Below are 12,642 nucleotides of genomic sequence, written 5' to 3'. Positions count from 1 at the left end.
GAAGCTGACGTTAAGAGTCGCTCTGGGTTTAAAGTCAACAACATCAAAAGCAACAACATTATCATTGAGCTACTCTTACAGATCCAGGGAGTATTGTTTCATTACCCTCCTGTGCGAGGAGGGGTAATGCATAGATATGAGCAGTGCACGCACCCAAAGTTATGGTTACAAGATCTATAAATATTTACAAAAAAAACAACGTTGGCAGATAATTTGGGAATACAGTTTTTTCCTCCAAAGCAAAGAATCACCTTATTAAAAACCAAAAATAATAATAATTACAAAAAAAAAACTATTAAACTAGGATTACCATATGTTTGTATTTTCCCGGGACATGTCCGGCTTTTTGATTGAAGGTCGCCGTCTGGGAGAAATTTTTAAATAACGAAAAAAGTCCGGCAACGCCGCCTGCGCGAGCGATGAGCGCCTTTTGGTGTCCCCTTCTTTTTTTATACAGATTTATGGTAACCGTAATTGAACATATCGCTACCAGTACTTCAGTTTAGTCGCATGTAACAAAAGCAGAAGTGGATCCCACTAGAAAATAACCAGATAGGGTGAGCACCCAATCAGAAGCTGCCATGTCATCTCACAAAGCCCCAGCCTTCTGTTGGCTGCCAGACTGAGGGTAGTTCCAGTGGCCATATTGTTTCTCCCGGACAAAAATTATTGTAAGCGAATTAGAAAACAAAGTATTGCCGGAAACGGGCGGTTCCCCCGTAGCGTGGAAGGCTGCGGTTCTGCACTGGGAGACCCCTTGTTTCAAATAAGGTAAACAAGTATACATACGTGAGAAAACAAACGGAGTGTCGCGTACTGCTGCTTTAAGGAAGTAACAAAGGAGGGAGAGAGAGTAGGTGGCACAGTACGATGCCTTTTATTGGACCAACAAGTAGTTGATGTTACAAGCTTTGGAACCTCTCTGGTTCCTTCATCAGGTGTGGAACAAATAGTTTAGCACAATGTTATTAGGGATATCTGGTTAAAATGGATGTAGACAAGAAGTGTGAAATAAAATAATGTAGAAACAGGTAGCCTGGGGAAATATCAGTACAGACATACTGTAGAAGGCTTTTCTCTTTTGAAATACAAAGGCGGCCTTGGCATTAAGGAGACGTGAGGGGGATTAAGTGAATGTGAACAAATATCTATCTATATATAAACCAATATACAGTAACTATTTTTGTCTGGTGATCTATATAGAGAATGTTGTGATGGAATAATGGAAATATACATGTGTACATACATATATATACATACATACACACATACCTATACGCACACACATACCTATACGCACACACATACCTATACGCACACACATACCTATACGCACACACATACCTATACGCACACACATACCTATACGCACACACATACCTATACGCACACACATACCCTTACGCACACACATACCCTTACGCACACACATACCCTTACGCACACACATACCCTTACGCACACACACACCCTTACGCACACACATACCCTTACGCACACACATACCCTTACGCACACACATACCCTTACGCACACACATACCCTTACGCACACACATACCCTTACGCACACACATACCCTTACGCACACACATACCCTTACGCACACACATACCCTTACGCACACACATACCCTTACGCACACACATACCCATACGCACACACATACCTATACGCACACACATTTATGGAACGCAGAATGCGGTCACTTACTGGTCACTTGTATAACTAACTCCCCAGGAGCCCGGACATCCCACCCAACTCAAACCTGATCCTGGAGGTCACTGTGCTGGACGCAAAGGATGCTCCAGACCTGGAACTTCTGACTGGACGGGAGAAGCTTGATTTGGCCAATCGGAAACGAGAACGGGGGAACTTCTATTATCAACAAGCGGATTACGTCTTCGCAATTAACTCCTATGACATAGCACTGAAGAACGTTAATTCAAGCTCAAAAGGTAGATCGCACCTCTGTGCTCTTACGTATATTAAAGGTACAGGCCCATATCTACTAAGCTATGTTCTATCTCACACCTTCTGGCGCTGGGGGCCATGTTACAGCTTGTTGACTTGAATAGTCTGCATGGTGTTGTCCATCACTAGAAGGTGCCTTATTGCAAAAGCTGATTGGTAAATTTGGCCCACCATTCTAGTATTGCTCTTGTTTCTTTACCCTATTGCAAATTCAGCCCTACTGTCAAAGTCTCTGAAAATTCCCTGATGCCTGGGATAGACCAACATGGCAGATAGAATGAGATAAAGCTTTCATTCCCATGTACTGCCCTCACCTGGGAGGGAGAGGCCAATGAGTAGTGAGGGTTAGACGAGTAGGGGGTTGTGGGAGGACAAATCCTCATTTCCTCAATATCCTTCCTTGTATTTATTCAAAAATATTACACTTGGCTGATATTTTTAAGGGGTCAATCACTTCGATACGGCTGGTTAAGATGACATTGCTATTAAGTCACTTGAGGTGGAACCGACCTGTCCGTGTCATGAGGTCACTTTGGTCTTCGGGTGAACTGACCCTTTAAAGCAGCAGCAGTCCCGGAGTAGCGCCTCAGCCTTACCTCTGGGAGATGCCCCTTTCCCACTCTGTCTCATAGTTACATAGTAGATGAGATTGAAAAAAGACGTACGTTCATCAAGTTAAACCTATGCTAAATTTAGACAACAGATACTTTATCCTATATCTATACTTATTGATCCAGAGGAAGGCAAACAAAAAAACCCCATTAAGGGGAAAAATAAATTCCTTCCTGACTCCAAGAATTGGCAATCGGATTACTCCCTGAATCAACATCCTTCCCATGTTTACTTATTTGGTATATCCCTGTATACCGTTCCTTTCTAAAAAGATGTCCAACCTTCTTTTTTTTTTTTTTTTAACAAATCTATTGTATCTGCCATCACCGTCTCCATGGGTAATGAATTCCACATTTTAACTGCCCTTACTGAAAGATAGTATGGCTGTTGGTAACATTCATTGCCAGTGAGAATCTGAGTAATGAGAATATCACATCCAGTCTTATTGACTGGCCAGAGAGATACTGGACACGGCAGCACACAGAGGAAGGCCATGAAGCGCATTACTTGGGCTGATTTAGCTGGATTGTTTTATTGATATTTAGACCTTGATATATTAAACACATAGTTATTACCCGTCATTCGGATTCAAGTTTGTCTTCATTTGGGTGTTTAGCAGCATAGGAGCAATCCTAGCAATATTCTACTTTTTTTTTTTTTAAATCAGTTCTATAGTATTAGATTATATTTACTGCATTAAAAAAATATATTATTCAACTCTTAATGCCATTTTTAATGCGTTTTAATATACTGATCAGCCTTTGACTTCTATAGCAGATTTTAGCACACTTCCCCAGCAGTGCAAGATCTTTGTAACACTTTTCTGTTTGTGATCATTTGTTGCCAATGTTCCCAGCAGTTTGAGCTGCAAACTGTAACAATAGTCAATGTTACCTTAGTAATATCAGGATACATTGTACTGTAGCTGTTAAGTTACACTGACTGAAGGACATTTAAACTGAAAGGCGGCCATTTAGTTAGGCACACAATCAGGATTTTGACAGATTTATAACGGGAACTTCAAACCATTACCAGCTTAGGTAAGAATGTAAAATGATATATTGTCACATGCTTTACAATTAAAAATAAGAAAAATAAAGAAAAGAGAAAAAAAAGGGGGGGGGGGGATGTAGTATTGCTGCTTGAAGCCGGGACTTAATTGTGTGAAACGAAACTTGCATTCCTGAAACTCGCCTGAGGAATTGAACTACATTCAAAGCAACAGAGTTTCACAAAGTAAAATGGGCGAATGTGTAAAAATCTGACCATAGATAATATTGCCTTAGTAATATAAGAATACATTGTAGCTGCTGAGTTACACGGACTGAAGGATTGATTGAAACGGAAAAGCAGCCATTTAGTGAATTGGGAAGCAAGGTTTTGCTGATCGATCATGGGAGGACGAATTGATCAGCAGCTTAGGTAATTAGTTTTCAATAAAGGTAATAAAAGGCTGCATATATTAAAACAAAAAAGATATTTTTTAATTTAAAGCAGCAGTGCACACTGTCGTTAAAAACATATATTTTTTTCCCCCTTTAATATGTGCATCAATACAATCCACACAATGATAAGTAATTAGCTATGTTGCCAATCGATCCGTTCTCCTGTGATCGATCAGTGAAGATTTGGCTCTGAGGTTCACTAAATGTCTGTCAGTGCAGCAGAAGAGGCCCAAAGATGCAAAGTCCTGAGGGGAAGATCATGTGACCAGGCAGTCACTAGACACAATTGGTGCACTGCTAGAGAGGGCGGGTATCAAAAAGGGGTGTGCCAGAGCCTGTTTCAGAAGAGGAAGGGGATGTGCCTCTGGAAATGGTTGCTATAGAAACAAAATGCTTTTTACATTATACATTCAAAATATCATTCAGAGTTGTTTAAAACAAATGCTACAAGTATTTTCTCATAGTTCAGAACTGATTTATTTAAAAAAAACACAGGTATAGTAGGATATTGCTTGGTCTGCAGCTTTAAGTGCCGCTTGCAGCAGTGAATGGGCTGGGAAGGGTTAAGCTCTGGTCTCTCCACACTCTCCAGTTGACTTCAGCTCGGAGGAGGAAGCGGAGTTACTGGACATGAAGATGAAATGTCTCAACAACCTGGCCGCTTCGCAGCTAAAGCTGGACCACTTCGAGGCCGCCCTGAAGTCTTGTAACCTGGTCCTAGAGCATCAGCCGGAGAACATCAAGGCATTGTTCAGAAAGGGGAAGGTAAGGGGTGAAGATACTGGATTGGGGGCAGTTTGAGTTATGCACTTATCCCACATCTCTCTCGCAGGAGTTTCACATCCATGAATTGAACGGGAGACTTTTTCACCAGAAGTAATTCTATAAACAGCCACTAGGTGTCGCTTTTGCACCTACGAAGTATGCAACACCTACATTCAGTAGCTGCAGAAGCTACTTCCCAGCGCCAGAGAAGCGATTGGCTCCAGTCTGATGAATGTTACTAACCTCTTCTCTAGCACCGGGAAGTGACTTCACCGCATATTGAATTAGGGACAGACATGGTTGTTTGGGATGCAGTAATCCATACTGCTAGCTTGAAAACTAAATATATATATTTTTGTACCTTCTTTCTGGGTGATAATGTTGGGTACATCTGTATACCCAGAGGTGGTACAGTAGGTAGAAGAGGTGTTGGATCATATTGGACGTGGCTGCACCTTTGCCAGCCTAATTTGAAAGTAATCTATATGTGATGGCATTTTAAAGCAGATAACCGACCTTCTTTGCATTTAAAGGTGCGATTCCACGTTATGGGACAGTGGAATTTCTTCTGGGCCTCTGAATGGGGGGGAGGTGTTTGTCAATCACGTGTATTCTTTACCCTTATCCACCCAGGGCCGGATTAAAGTCTTCGTAGGCCCTGGGCACTCTCATAATCTCATCTCGTAACCATGTATTATTTGTTTTACTCTGTGCCCAGGACATACTTGAAAACGAGAGGTAACTCTCAATGTATTACTTCCTGGTAAAATATTTTATAAATAAATAATCGTAGGCCCCCAAGATAGCTCTATAGATAAACCATGGGGTAGAAATCACTATCTTCACTGACAAAAATGACATATAAGTTATATGTAGCACCAAATTCTCCCGCATATACTTCTCCTGTGATTTGTAGTTTGGTCATTAAACACAAGCTGTTCTCCCTTCTCTTTGCAGGTATTGGCACAGCAAGCGGAGTACAGCGAAGCTATAGCCATTTTAAGGAAGGCCTTGAAGCTGGAGCCAGCAAACAAGGTACAGATCTGCGCGTCTGTGTTTTTTTAAATGTATTTTTTCTGGTGAGCTGGTAACCTCTGGCTCTTAACCCAGTCAGTGCCGGAGGGCTTGCAACTCTCCAGGTACGGGCCTGCTTTTTAGGGATTAGAAACCCGGTGAGTAGTGGGTCAGGGCGGTGCTGTCATTTTGTTTGTATTGCAGTCCCCTCTGGGTGGGAAGGGGTTATAAGCAGCGGCTTTTCAGTTCTGCAAATTGGTCATCCATCATACCCCCTTGGTGCCATCAGACTCCGAGCGCTGCCCTTGTCGGGTTTCTGAACCCACGCGCTGCCAGTGCATTGCCTGGCACTCCACAGACGATGCATTAGAGCCGGACCTTTACATGTGCCGTTGCAGACGATCCACGCGGAGCTCTCGAAGCTGGTGAAGAAGAACGCGGACCAGAAGAACGTGGAGACGGCGATGTACAAGAAAATGCTGGGGGACATCAGCAGCTCGGGATTGAAGCCCAGAGCAAAGATTTCCTGGGTAATTGTGCTGCTACATTATGTATGTATGTATGTATGTATGTATGTATATATGTAGAGGTATCACCACCAATGTCCGCAGCTCTTTACAGAATTTGCAAGACCATACAAGGAGATTATATACATAGTTTCACAAGTGAATTAAACGGGAAATTAACATTGGACATCGGGTTACCTGCTCTACAGAGCTTACAATCTAAATGAAATAATGGGAGACTTGCAGAATACAATCTGCAGTATAGAACAGATGTGAGAGGGAAAGTGCCTCAGGGCTGTGAGGCGTAGTCGGAATTCAGTGCTGATTGAGGTGAGATTTCAGGCGTGACTAGAAGTGGAGGGATGTGGATTGGTGAATGCTGCGGGAAGGGAGTTCCACAGCTACGAAGCCCCAAGTGAAAGACGTTTCAGACGTGAGAGAGCTGTAGACGCATGACTCATAGCCCCACTTCTACAGGCCCTACACCTAGGGTTGCCAGGTGTACAGTACTGAACCGGACTGTCCTGTATTTGGGGACACTGTCCACTATTGAGGTAATGCTGGACATGTATGTGTCCGGTATTACCTCTCTGGACGTAGTCACCTGACCTGGCTTGGGGGGTCTGCGGGATTTCCCTGAGCAGGGCTGGTGCTAGGGGGCTGGGCAGCTTTCTCCATCCTAATTGGCTGCGTTACCCAGGAGCAGCCAATCAATAGGTGGTTTCAGGAGCCTAAGGATGGGGCCGAGGAGAGGAGGAAACAGCATGGAGCGGAGAGAAAGGTGTAGAGGTGTGTGTGTGTGTGTGTCTCAAACGTGTCGTAGTTTTCACCATTGTGTGCAATATTTTTGGAGAAGACACCTGGTAACCCCTCCTACACTGTATTATCACGGCTGCAATAGGTCACTTGTGTACTTCTGGGTGTTTTGGTATTTGCAGTGAAGTATTTCAACCCTATTTGCTGAAGAATAAACTTTGCTCACCAGATATTTTTGGCAATGATGACGAAAGTTCAAAATCTGCCACTTTTTGGGAAGTTGTGAATTATTTTTTTTACACGGTTTTGTGTTTAACCCAAAGATCTCACAATCAGATTGTTACCGTTCAGAAAGTGTCGTGGGGAGGTTGCGCTGGATGTTACTACTTCAGCATGTTTTCACCCCTTCTCTGCTGGAGGGGCTAGCAACGCATTGCAGACCCCTCCGGCAGCGACTGGGGTAACACTAAATGCAGGGCTTCTCAACTCCAGTCCTCAAGAGCCCCCCAAACAGGTCAGGTTTTCAGGATATCCCTGCTTCAGCACAGGTGGCTCAATCAGAGGTTCTATGCTTCAGCACAGGTGGCTCAGTCTTTGAGCCACTGATTGAGTCACCTGCTCTTAAGCTGGGATATCTTTAAAATCTGACCTGTTGGGGGGGGGGGAGGGGTCTTGAGGACTTGGAGTTCAGCACCTTCTGCACTAAATGAATAATCCACTTTTTGTATTTTCTCTTTCCACAGACCATCCCCTGGAAGTGGCTTTTCGGGGCCACGGCCGTGGCAATAGGAGGGGTGGCCTTGTCGGTCGTTATTGCCGCCCGTAATTAAATCTCTAACATCCGATGATGAGGACCAAAGCCATTACCCACACCTTGACTGAGACGTTCCGGCAGCAGCATTCCAAATTCTTTCTCCCCCCTTCCCCCCCCCCCCACCCTCCCTTCCGCACCCAAAAAAAATCCTGTTAAAGTTGCAGAGCAATCTAAAAGAGAAGAAAAAATATATATATTTTTTTTTTTATACAAATCAAGTGTACTTTGCTTTTTCACTTAAATTGCTGTGAATTTTTGCACTTGTTTTCTGTTTCCGGAGAAATTTTGATGGCAAATGAATTAATGGGATCTTAAAAATGGCTGCCATTGTGCATTTTTGTTTATAACTCTGACCTGTTCGCTACAATCTTACAATGGCTCGAGCATTCTATTCAGAACATAACGTAAAAAAAAAAAAAAAAGTGAAGTATATTGTATATTTAGTGTTATCTGTGATGTTCTGAGTAGTTTTCGGGGCTAAATCATAGGCTTCTGCTTCTACAACAGCACCGACCTGTTCTCTCTGTCTCTCTCTCCACCATTCTTCATCACCTGGACCAGTCCCTGCTGTTCCTGCAGCAGAAATAAGAGCGCTGAGCAGACTCTGGGATACATTCATCATTACTGTCACACATGCAAGGTGAAAAAAAAGCAGATCTTGTTTTTTTTAATCTCAACATCACCCTGCGTAACTTACCGATTTTATTGCCAGTCTCTCGGATTTGTGGTCAGTCTCACGGATTTGTGGTCAGTCTCACTGATTTATATTTTTTTTAGCATAAGCTGCGTGATTGACCATTCACCATAGTGGAGCCTTTACTTTCTGAAAGTAATGCTGTCTCCATTAAAGTTCTAGTTTTTGGGTCCAGAGACCCCACTAATTGAGGTCCTCTTTATATATACACTGCGGTTATAAAGCGAGGGCTGGAATGGGATGGATTGTTTACCTGTGGTCTCTCTACTTTGCCATGACATGACCTGGATGTGACACCACAGTCCGGCGCACACAGATATTCTGTATCCGCCGGATGCGTCAGATCAGGCCTTTTCAATGGGGAAATTCTGGCAGAAACCGGCCAGATTGGCCACTGTTAATGGCTATAGAATAGCCCCAAAGGGTTACCCCCAGAACCCAGTACGGCTTCTGCGACTGGTGCAAGACTTTTCTCGCCCGTCTCAGATGGGTGAGTTGTATTGAGGAATAATTTATGTGGGTTCACTTCATGTTGTCTTATTTGTATAGGTTATTGTAGCATGATGTGGAGGAATAGATTTAAAAACCCCTTTGGGCAGTGAAGGGGTTAAAAGCGGGTGCTCGGGGGGCGGAGTCTTTATTGCGATTGTTTAACCCCTTCATTCTTGAAGGGAACGCCCAGTGCGTTGCAGCACTGACGAGAGGCAAAGCTCAGCGCTTTGTTCCCACACAGATCACGTCCGTGTTCTGCAGACAGTCAGTTATCCAACGGAATACGTTCTGGAAGTAGCGTTGGATAGTGAAACCGTTGGAAAGTGAGTCCCATGTTAATCAGTGGCAGTGAGCGTTGGATAACGCATTCAGGCGTCGGATAACGCATTCCGGTGTCTCGAAATGGCCCATAGGGTTGCATTGTAAAGCGTTGGATATGCCATTCGTTGTAAAGTGAAACGTTGGATAGCAAGGACTACCTGTACCTGGGGATGTGGAAGCACCTCTCCTCACCAGCTTACACACCCGTTGCACCAAGTGTCTCTCTGCTGCCCCTCCCAGGGCTATTTTAGGAAAAGTTTCACAGGGGGCAGAACTGGGGCAAAACCAGTGCAAAAATATTGCACCAGATTTAACAAAGAAAAAACTGCCATGGCCGTCAATGGGTTTCCATTTCTTTACTCAATTAGGTGCAACATTGTTTGCGCTTTCTTTGCAGCCGTGAGATTTTAGGATATAGTCTCCATAGCCCTGTATGTAGTACCAAGTGCTACTAGCTGTACTGGTCCTTGGGAAGTGTAGATTTATTGCAAGTTATTTGTCTTGATGTAGATTTTAATAGGGGGCCTCACTTTGAAGGCGCAGTCCCATGTAGTGGGCCGAAATAATAACAATGTCCCCATGTAATTGGCTTTCTTGGAATCGCCCTTTTTTCCGGGAACACTGAATTCAGCATATTAGCTGCTTGAGTTTTGTAATTATGAAGTTTATCATTTATCAATGTGTACAAATTACACATTACAAAGAACATAAGAAAAGTAACGTACATGGGGCATTTGGGACTGACAAACAGTCCTATCATTAGATGAGGGTTGCAAAAAAAAAAAAACCCTCCAAAGTATTTGCTCAACATGGAAATGTTATGAATTTGACAAAAACAAAAAAGAACCCAATTTAGCCAACTGAAAATGCCACTGTCCTTCCATAGTAAGGTGGCAGTGTACTGATGGCAGTGATATGTTTAATGCGCAAAATGGGTGTTTAATGTCTTGTTAACAAAATCTAGAAGTTTTTTAAAATTGTGTTTTAACATTAGTTAGTACACACTGTGACTTAGGGAGGGGGGGGATGTTAGCTTCCTCTGTTCCCTATTGTGTGATCTCACTTATGTTTGATAAGAGTTTGCGCAGACAAAGCCTCCTCTTCTCCCCCTCCCCTCATGATTTGTATTGGCTCTGAGGACAGGGTGTGGATAAGGGTAAAGAAAAACACTTGATAAACACTCTCCCATTCAAAGGCCCCTAAGAAATGCAATGTGTAACCAATATCTCCTGGAGGAAAGGACACACATCCTTGCCCACTTAGGTTAGTTGAAGGAAGCTAATTAGATTGGTCATTTATTTACAAAAGGCAGCTGTTTGGTTTTTGTTTTTGCCCGGCTAACAGGGATTGCACTTTTTTAAGTGCAGCTTTCATTCCCATAGACTTCAATAGGATCACCAATCCTACGGCCCCAGTATTTACTGCTGCACCCGCGCCTGACGACCTGGCTGCGTGTGCAGATTGCAGCCGCGGTCTGTAGAGGAGCTATTGGATGCGTGGGGAGGGCGTGGCCATGGCAGGGCATATCTGCCCTTCCATTGGCTGCCCACCGAGCACATGACTACGGCACGAGAAGACTAAATTCATGTCTTCCCTGCCAGTGTACGCGTCATGCTGCTCTGCGCGCCCACACACACACACGTGGCCACTGGGGCCTGCCCCCTAGAGGGCTGTGCTGTGGTGTGTGGCGTGAACTCTGCAGCGGCCACTGGGGACCTAGCCTTTGGCTGCGGCCCCGCTGCCTGCGCTGCACGCGCATGCAGCCGAATTCCCCGGTCTGCAGTGAGCTGCAGGGGGAAAGATGGGGGCGTGGCCATGACATCACCCTCATTGGCTGAACCGCCGGGGGTGTGGCCTAGCGCTCCGTCACTAGGTCTAATCACAATTTTAATGTGAGTCTGAAAAACGCGCAGTGCGGCGGCCGCCCCTCGCAGCGGGCCCGGCCCCATTGAGGGGCGGCTCTTGTCCCCGCAGCGCCCGCCATAGCGAGTGCTGCAGCGGCCACTGGGGACCTGGCCTTAGCTTCAAAACTGGTGTTCTCTATGCAGTAACAATTAGGGAGGGAGGGGGGGGTTATTAAATCTCTTTTGCTCAGGGGGGTTTGCAACACTGGCAGTGAAGAGGTTAATTAAAGTGTGCTCGTGTGTTTCTACACCAGGGGTGGCCAACTCCAGTCCTCAAACTACCAACAGGTCAGGTTTTCAGGATATCCCTGCTTCAGCAAAGGTGGCTCAGTCTTCGATGGATTGAGCATCCTGTGCTGAAGTAGGGATGTCCTGAAAACCTGACCTGTTGGTAGCTCTTGAGGACGGGAATTGGCCACGCCTGATCTACACAATCTGGAACATTGAATCCTGCATTGAGGGCCCAGCATTATATGGAATTTTGCGGCACGATCTGCATACAGAGGATTGCAGACATCTGCAGTCAATTATACCTAGTTTTCAAGTGAATACAAGAGTTTAGAGTCAGAAGTGAAGCAAATATCTGTTATATATTAGTATGTATTGATTAAAAATCAATATTAAAAACCTGGTGTTACATTTTACTGATGAATAAAATTATTTGAATTATTTAATCTTCTGGTATTGTATTTTTGTTTTTGGATCTTCGATTTGTGTTTGTGCGTTTTGCTTCTACATGTTGTAATGGATTCTTATAAAATAAAATCTATATTTTTTTTTTTTTAACAAAAAGGCAGGACTAACACTGCCAATATTTTATTTCTATACCCCCCAAAAAGGCAGTAGGATGTGCTATATTGCCAAATAAAACATAATGTATTTCCTTATTCCTGCAGGCCTCTGATTTAACTTCATTGGCCTTTCTAAGAGGGAGTAGCTCCCAGTTAAATGTCTGCTGCCTGGGATAGAACAACATGGCAGATAGAATAAGATTAAGCTTTAATTCCAGTCTGGTTATGTCATTGCCCTCAATTGGGAGGGAGCCAGTAAAGCGTGCAGGGGATCCTGGGAGAGGAGATACAGTAGGAATCACAGAGTTGTACGTGATACAGCACCACATTTGTAACATTTAAACAGTTTATAAACTAATAGGGTTTGTGATTTACCTTTTAAACAGTAGAGAATTTGAAGGCAAAATCGGTGCCAGACCCTGAACACCTGTTGGGGGGGGGGGGGTGGGGAGGGTGGTCTTGAGGACTGGAGTTGAGAACCCCTGCTATATGGAGTTCTTGCTGTTCCCCCCCATAAAAATAGCTCTGTTTTTAGGAATACATTTTGCACAGTGC

The 12,642-nt window shown here is 44.0% G+C and overlaps 1 protein-coding gene across 4 annotated transcripts in view; it reads left to right on the top strand.

Annotated features, from left to right (window-relative positions):
• The window catches only part of FKBP8 (FKBP prolyl isomerase 8), a 33,269-nt gene extending 21,299 nt beyond the window's left edge, over nt 1-11,970 (top strand). For 3 of the 4 annotated variants that reach the window (XM_075610842.1, XM_075610843.1, XM_075610844.1), the window contains 5 exons: nt 1,740-1,957; nt 4,623-4,795; nt 5,753-5,830; nt 6,208-6,339; nt 7,815-11,970. In XM_075610842.1, coding sequence (XP_075466957.1) covers nt 1,740-1,957; nt 4,623-4,795; nt 5,753-5,830; nt 6,208-6,339; nt 7,815-7,901 — 688 coding nt within the window. In that variant the 3' untranslated portion in view covers nt 7,902-11,970. The remainder of the gene's footprint in view (nt 1-1,739; nt 1,958-4,622; nt 4,796-5,752; nt 5,831-6,207; nt 6,340-7,814) is intronic. The other variant, XR_012803447.1, reaches the window with a different exon arrangement.
• The last annotated feature ends 672 nt before the right edge of the window (nt 11,971-12,642 follow it).

The sequence above is a fragment of the Ascaphus truei genome, chromosome 8 (assembly GCF_040206685.1).
Source record: "Ascaphus truei isolate aAscTru1 chromosome 8, aAscTru1.hap1, whole genome shotgun sequence".
In the NCBI taxonomy this organism is placed as follows: domain Eukaryota; kingdom Metazoa; phylum Chordata; class Amphibia; order Anura; family Ascaphidae; genus Ascaphus; species Ascaphus truei.
The sequence above is the reverse complement of the archived record's forward strand: the minus strand, read 5'-3'. Positions and strand labels throughout refer to the sequence as shown.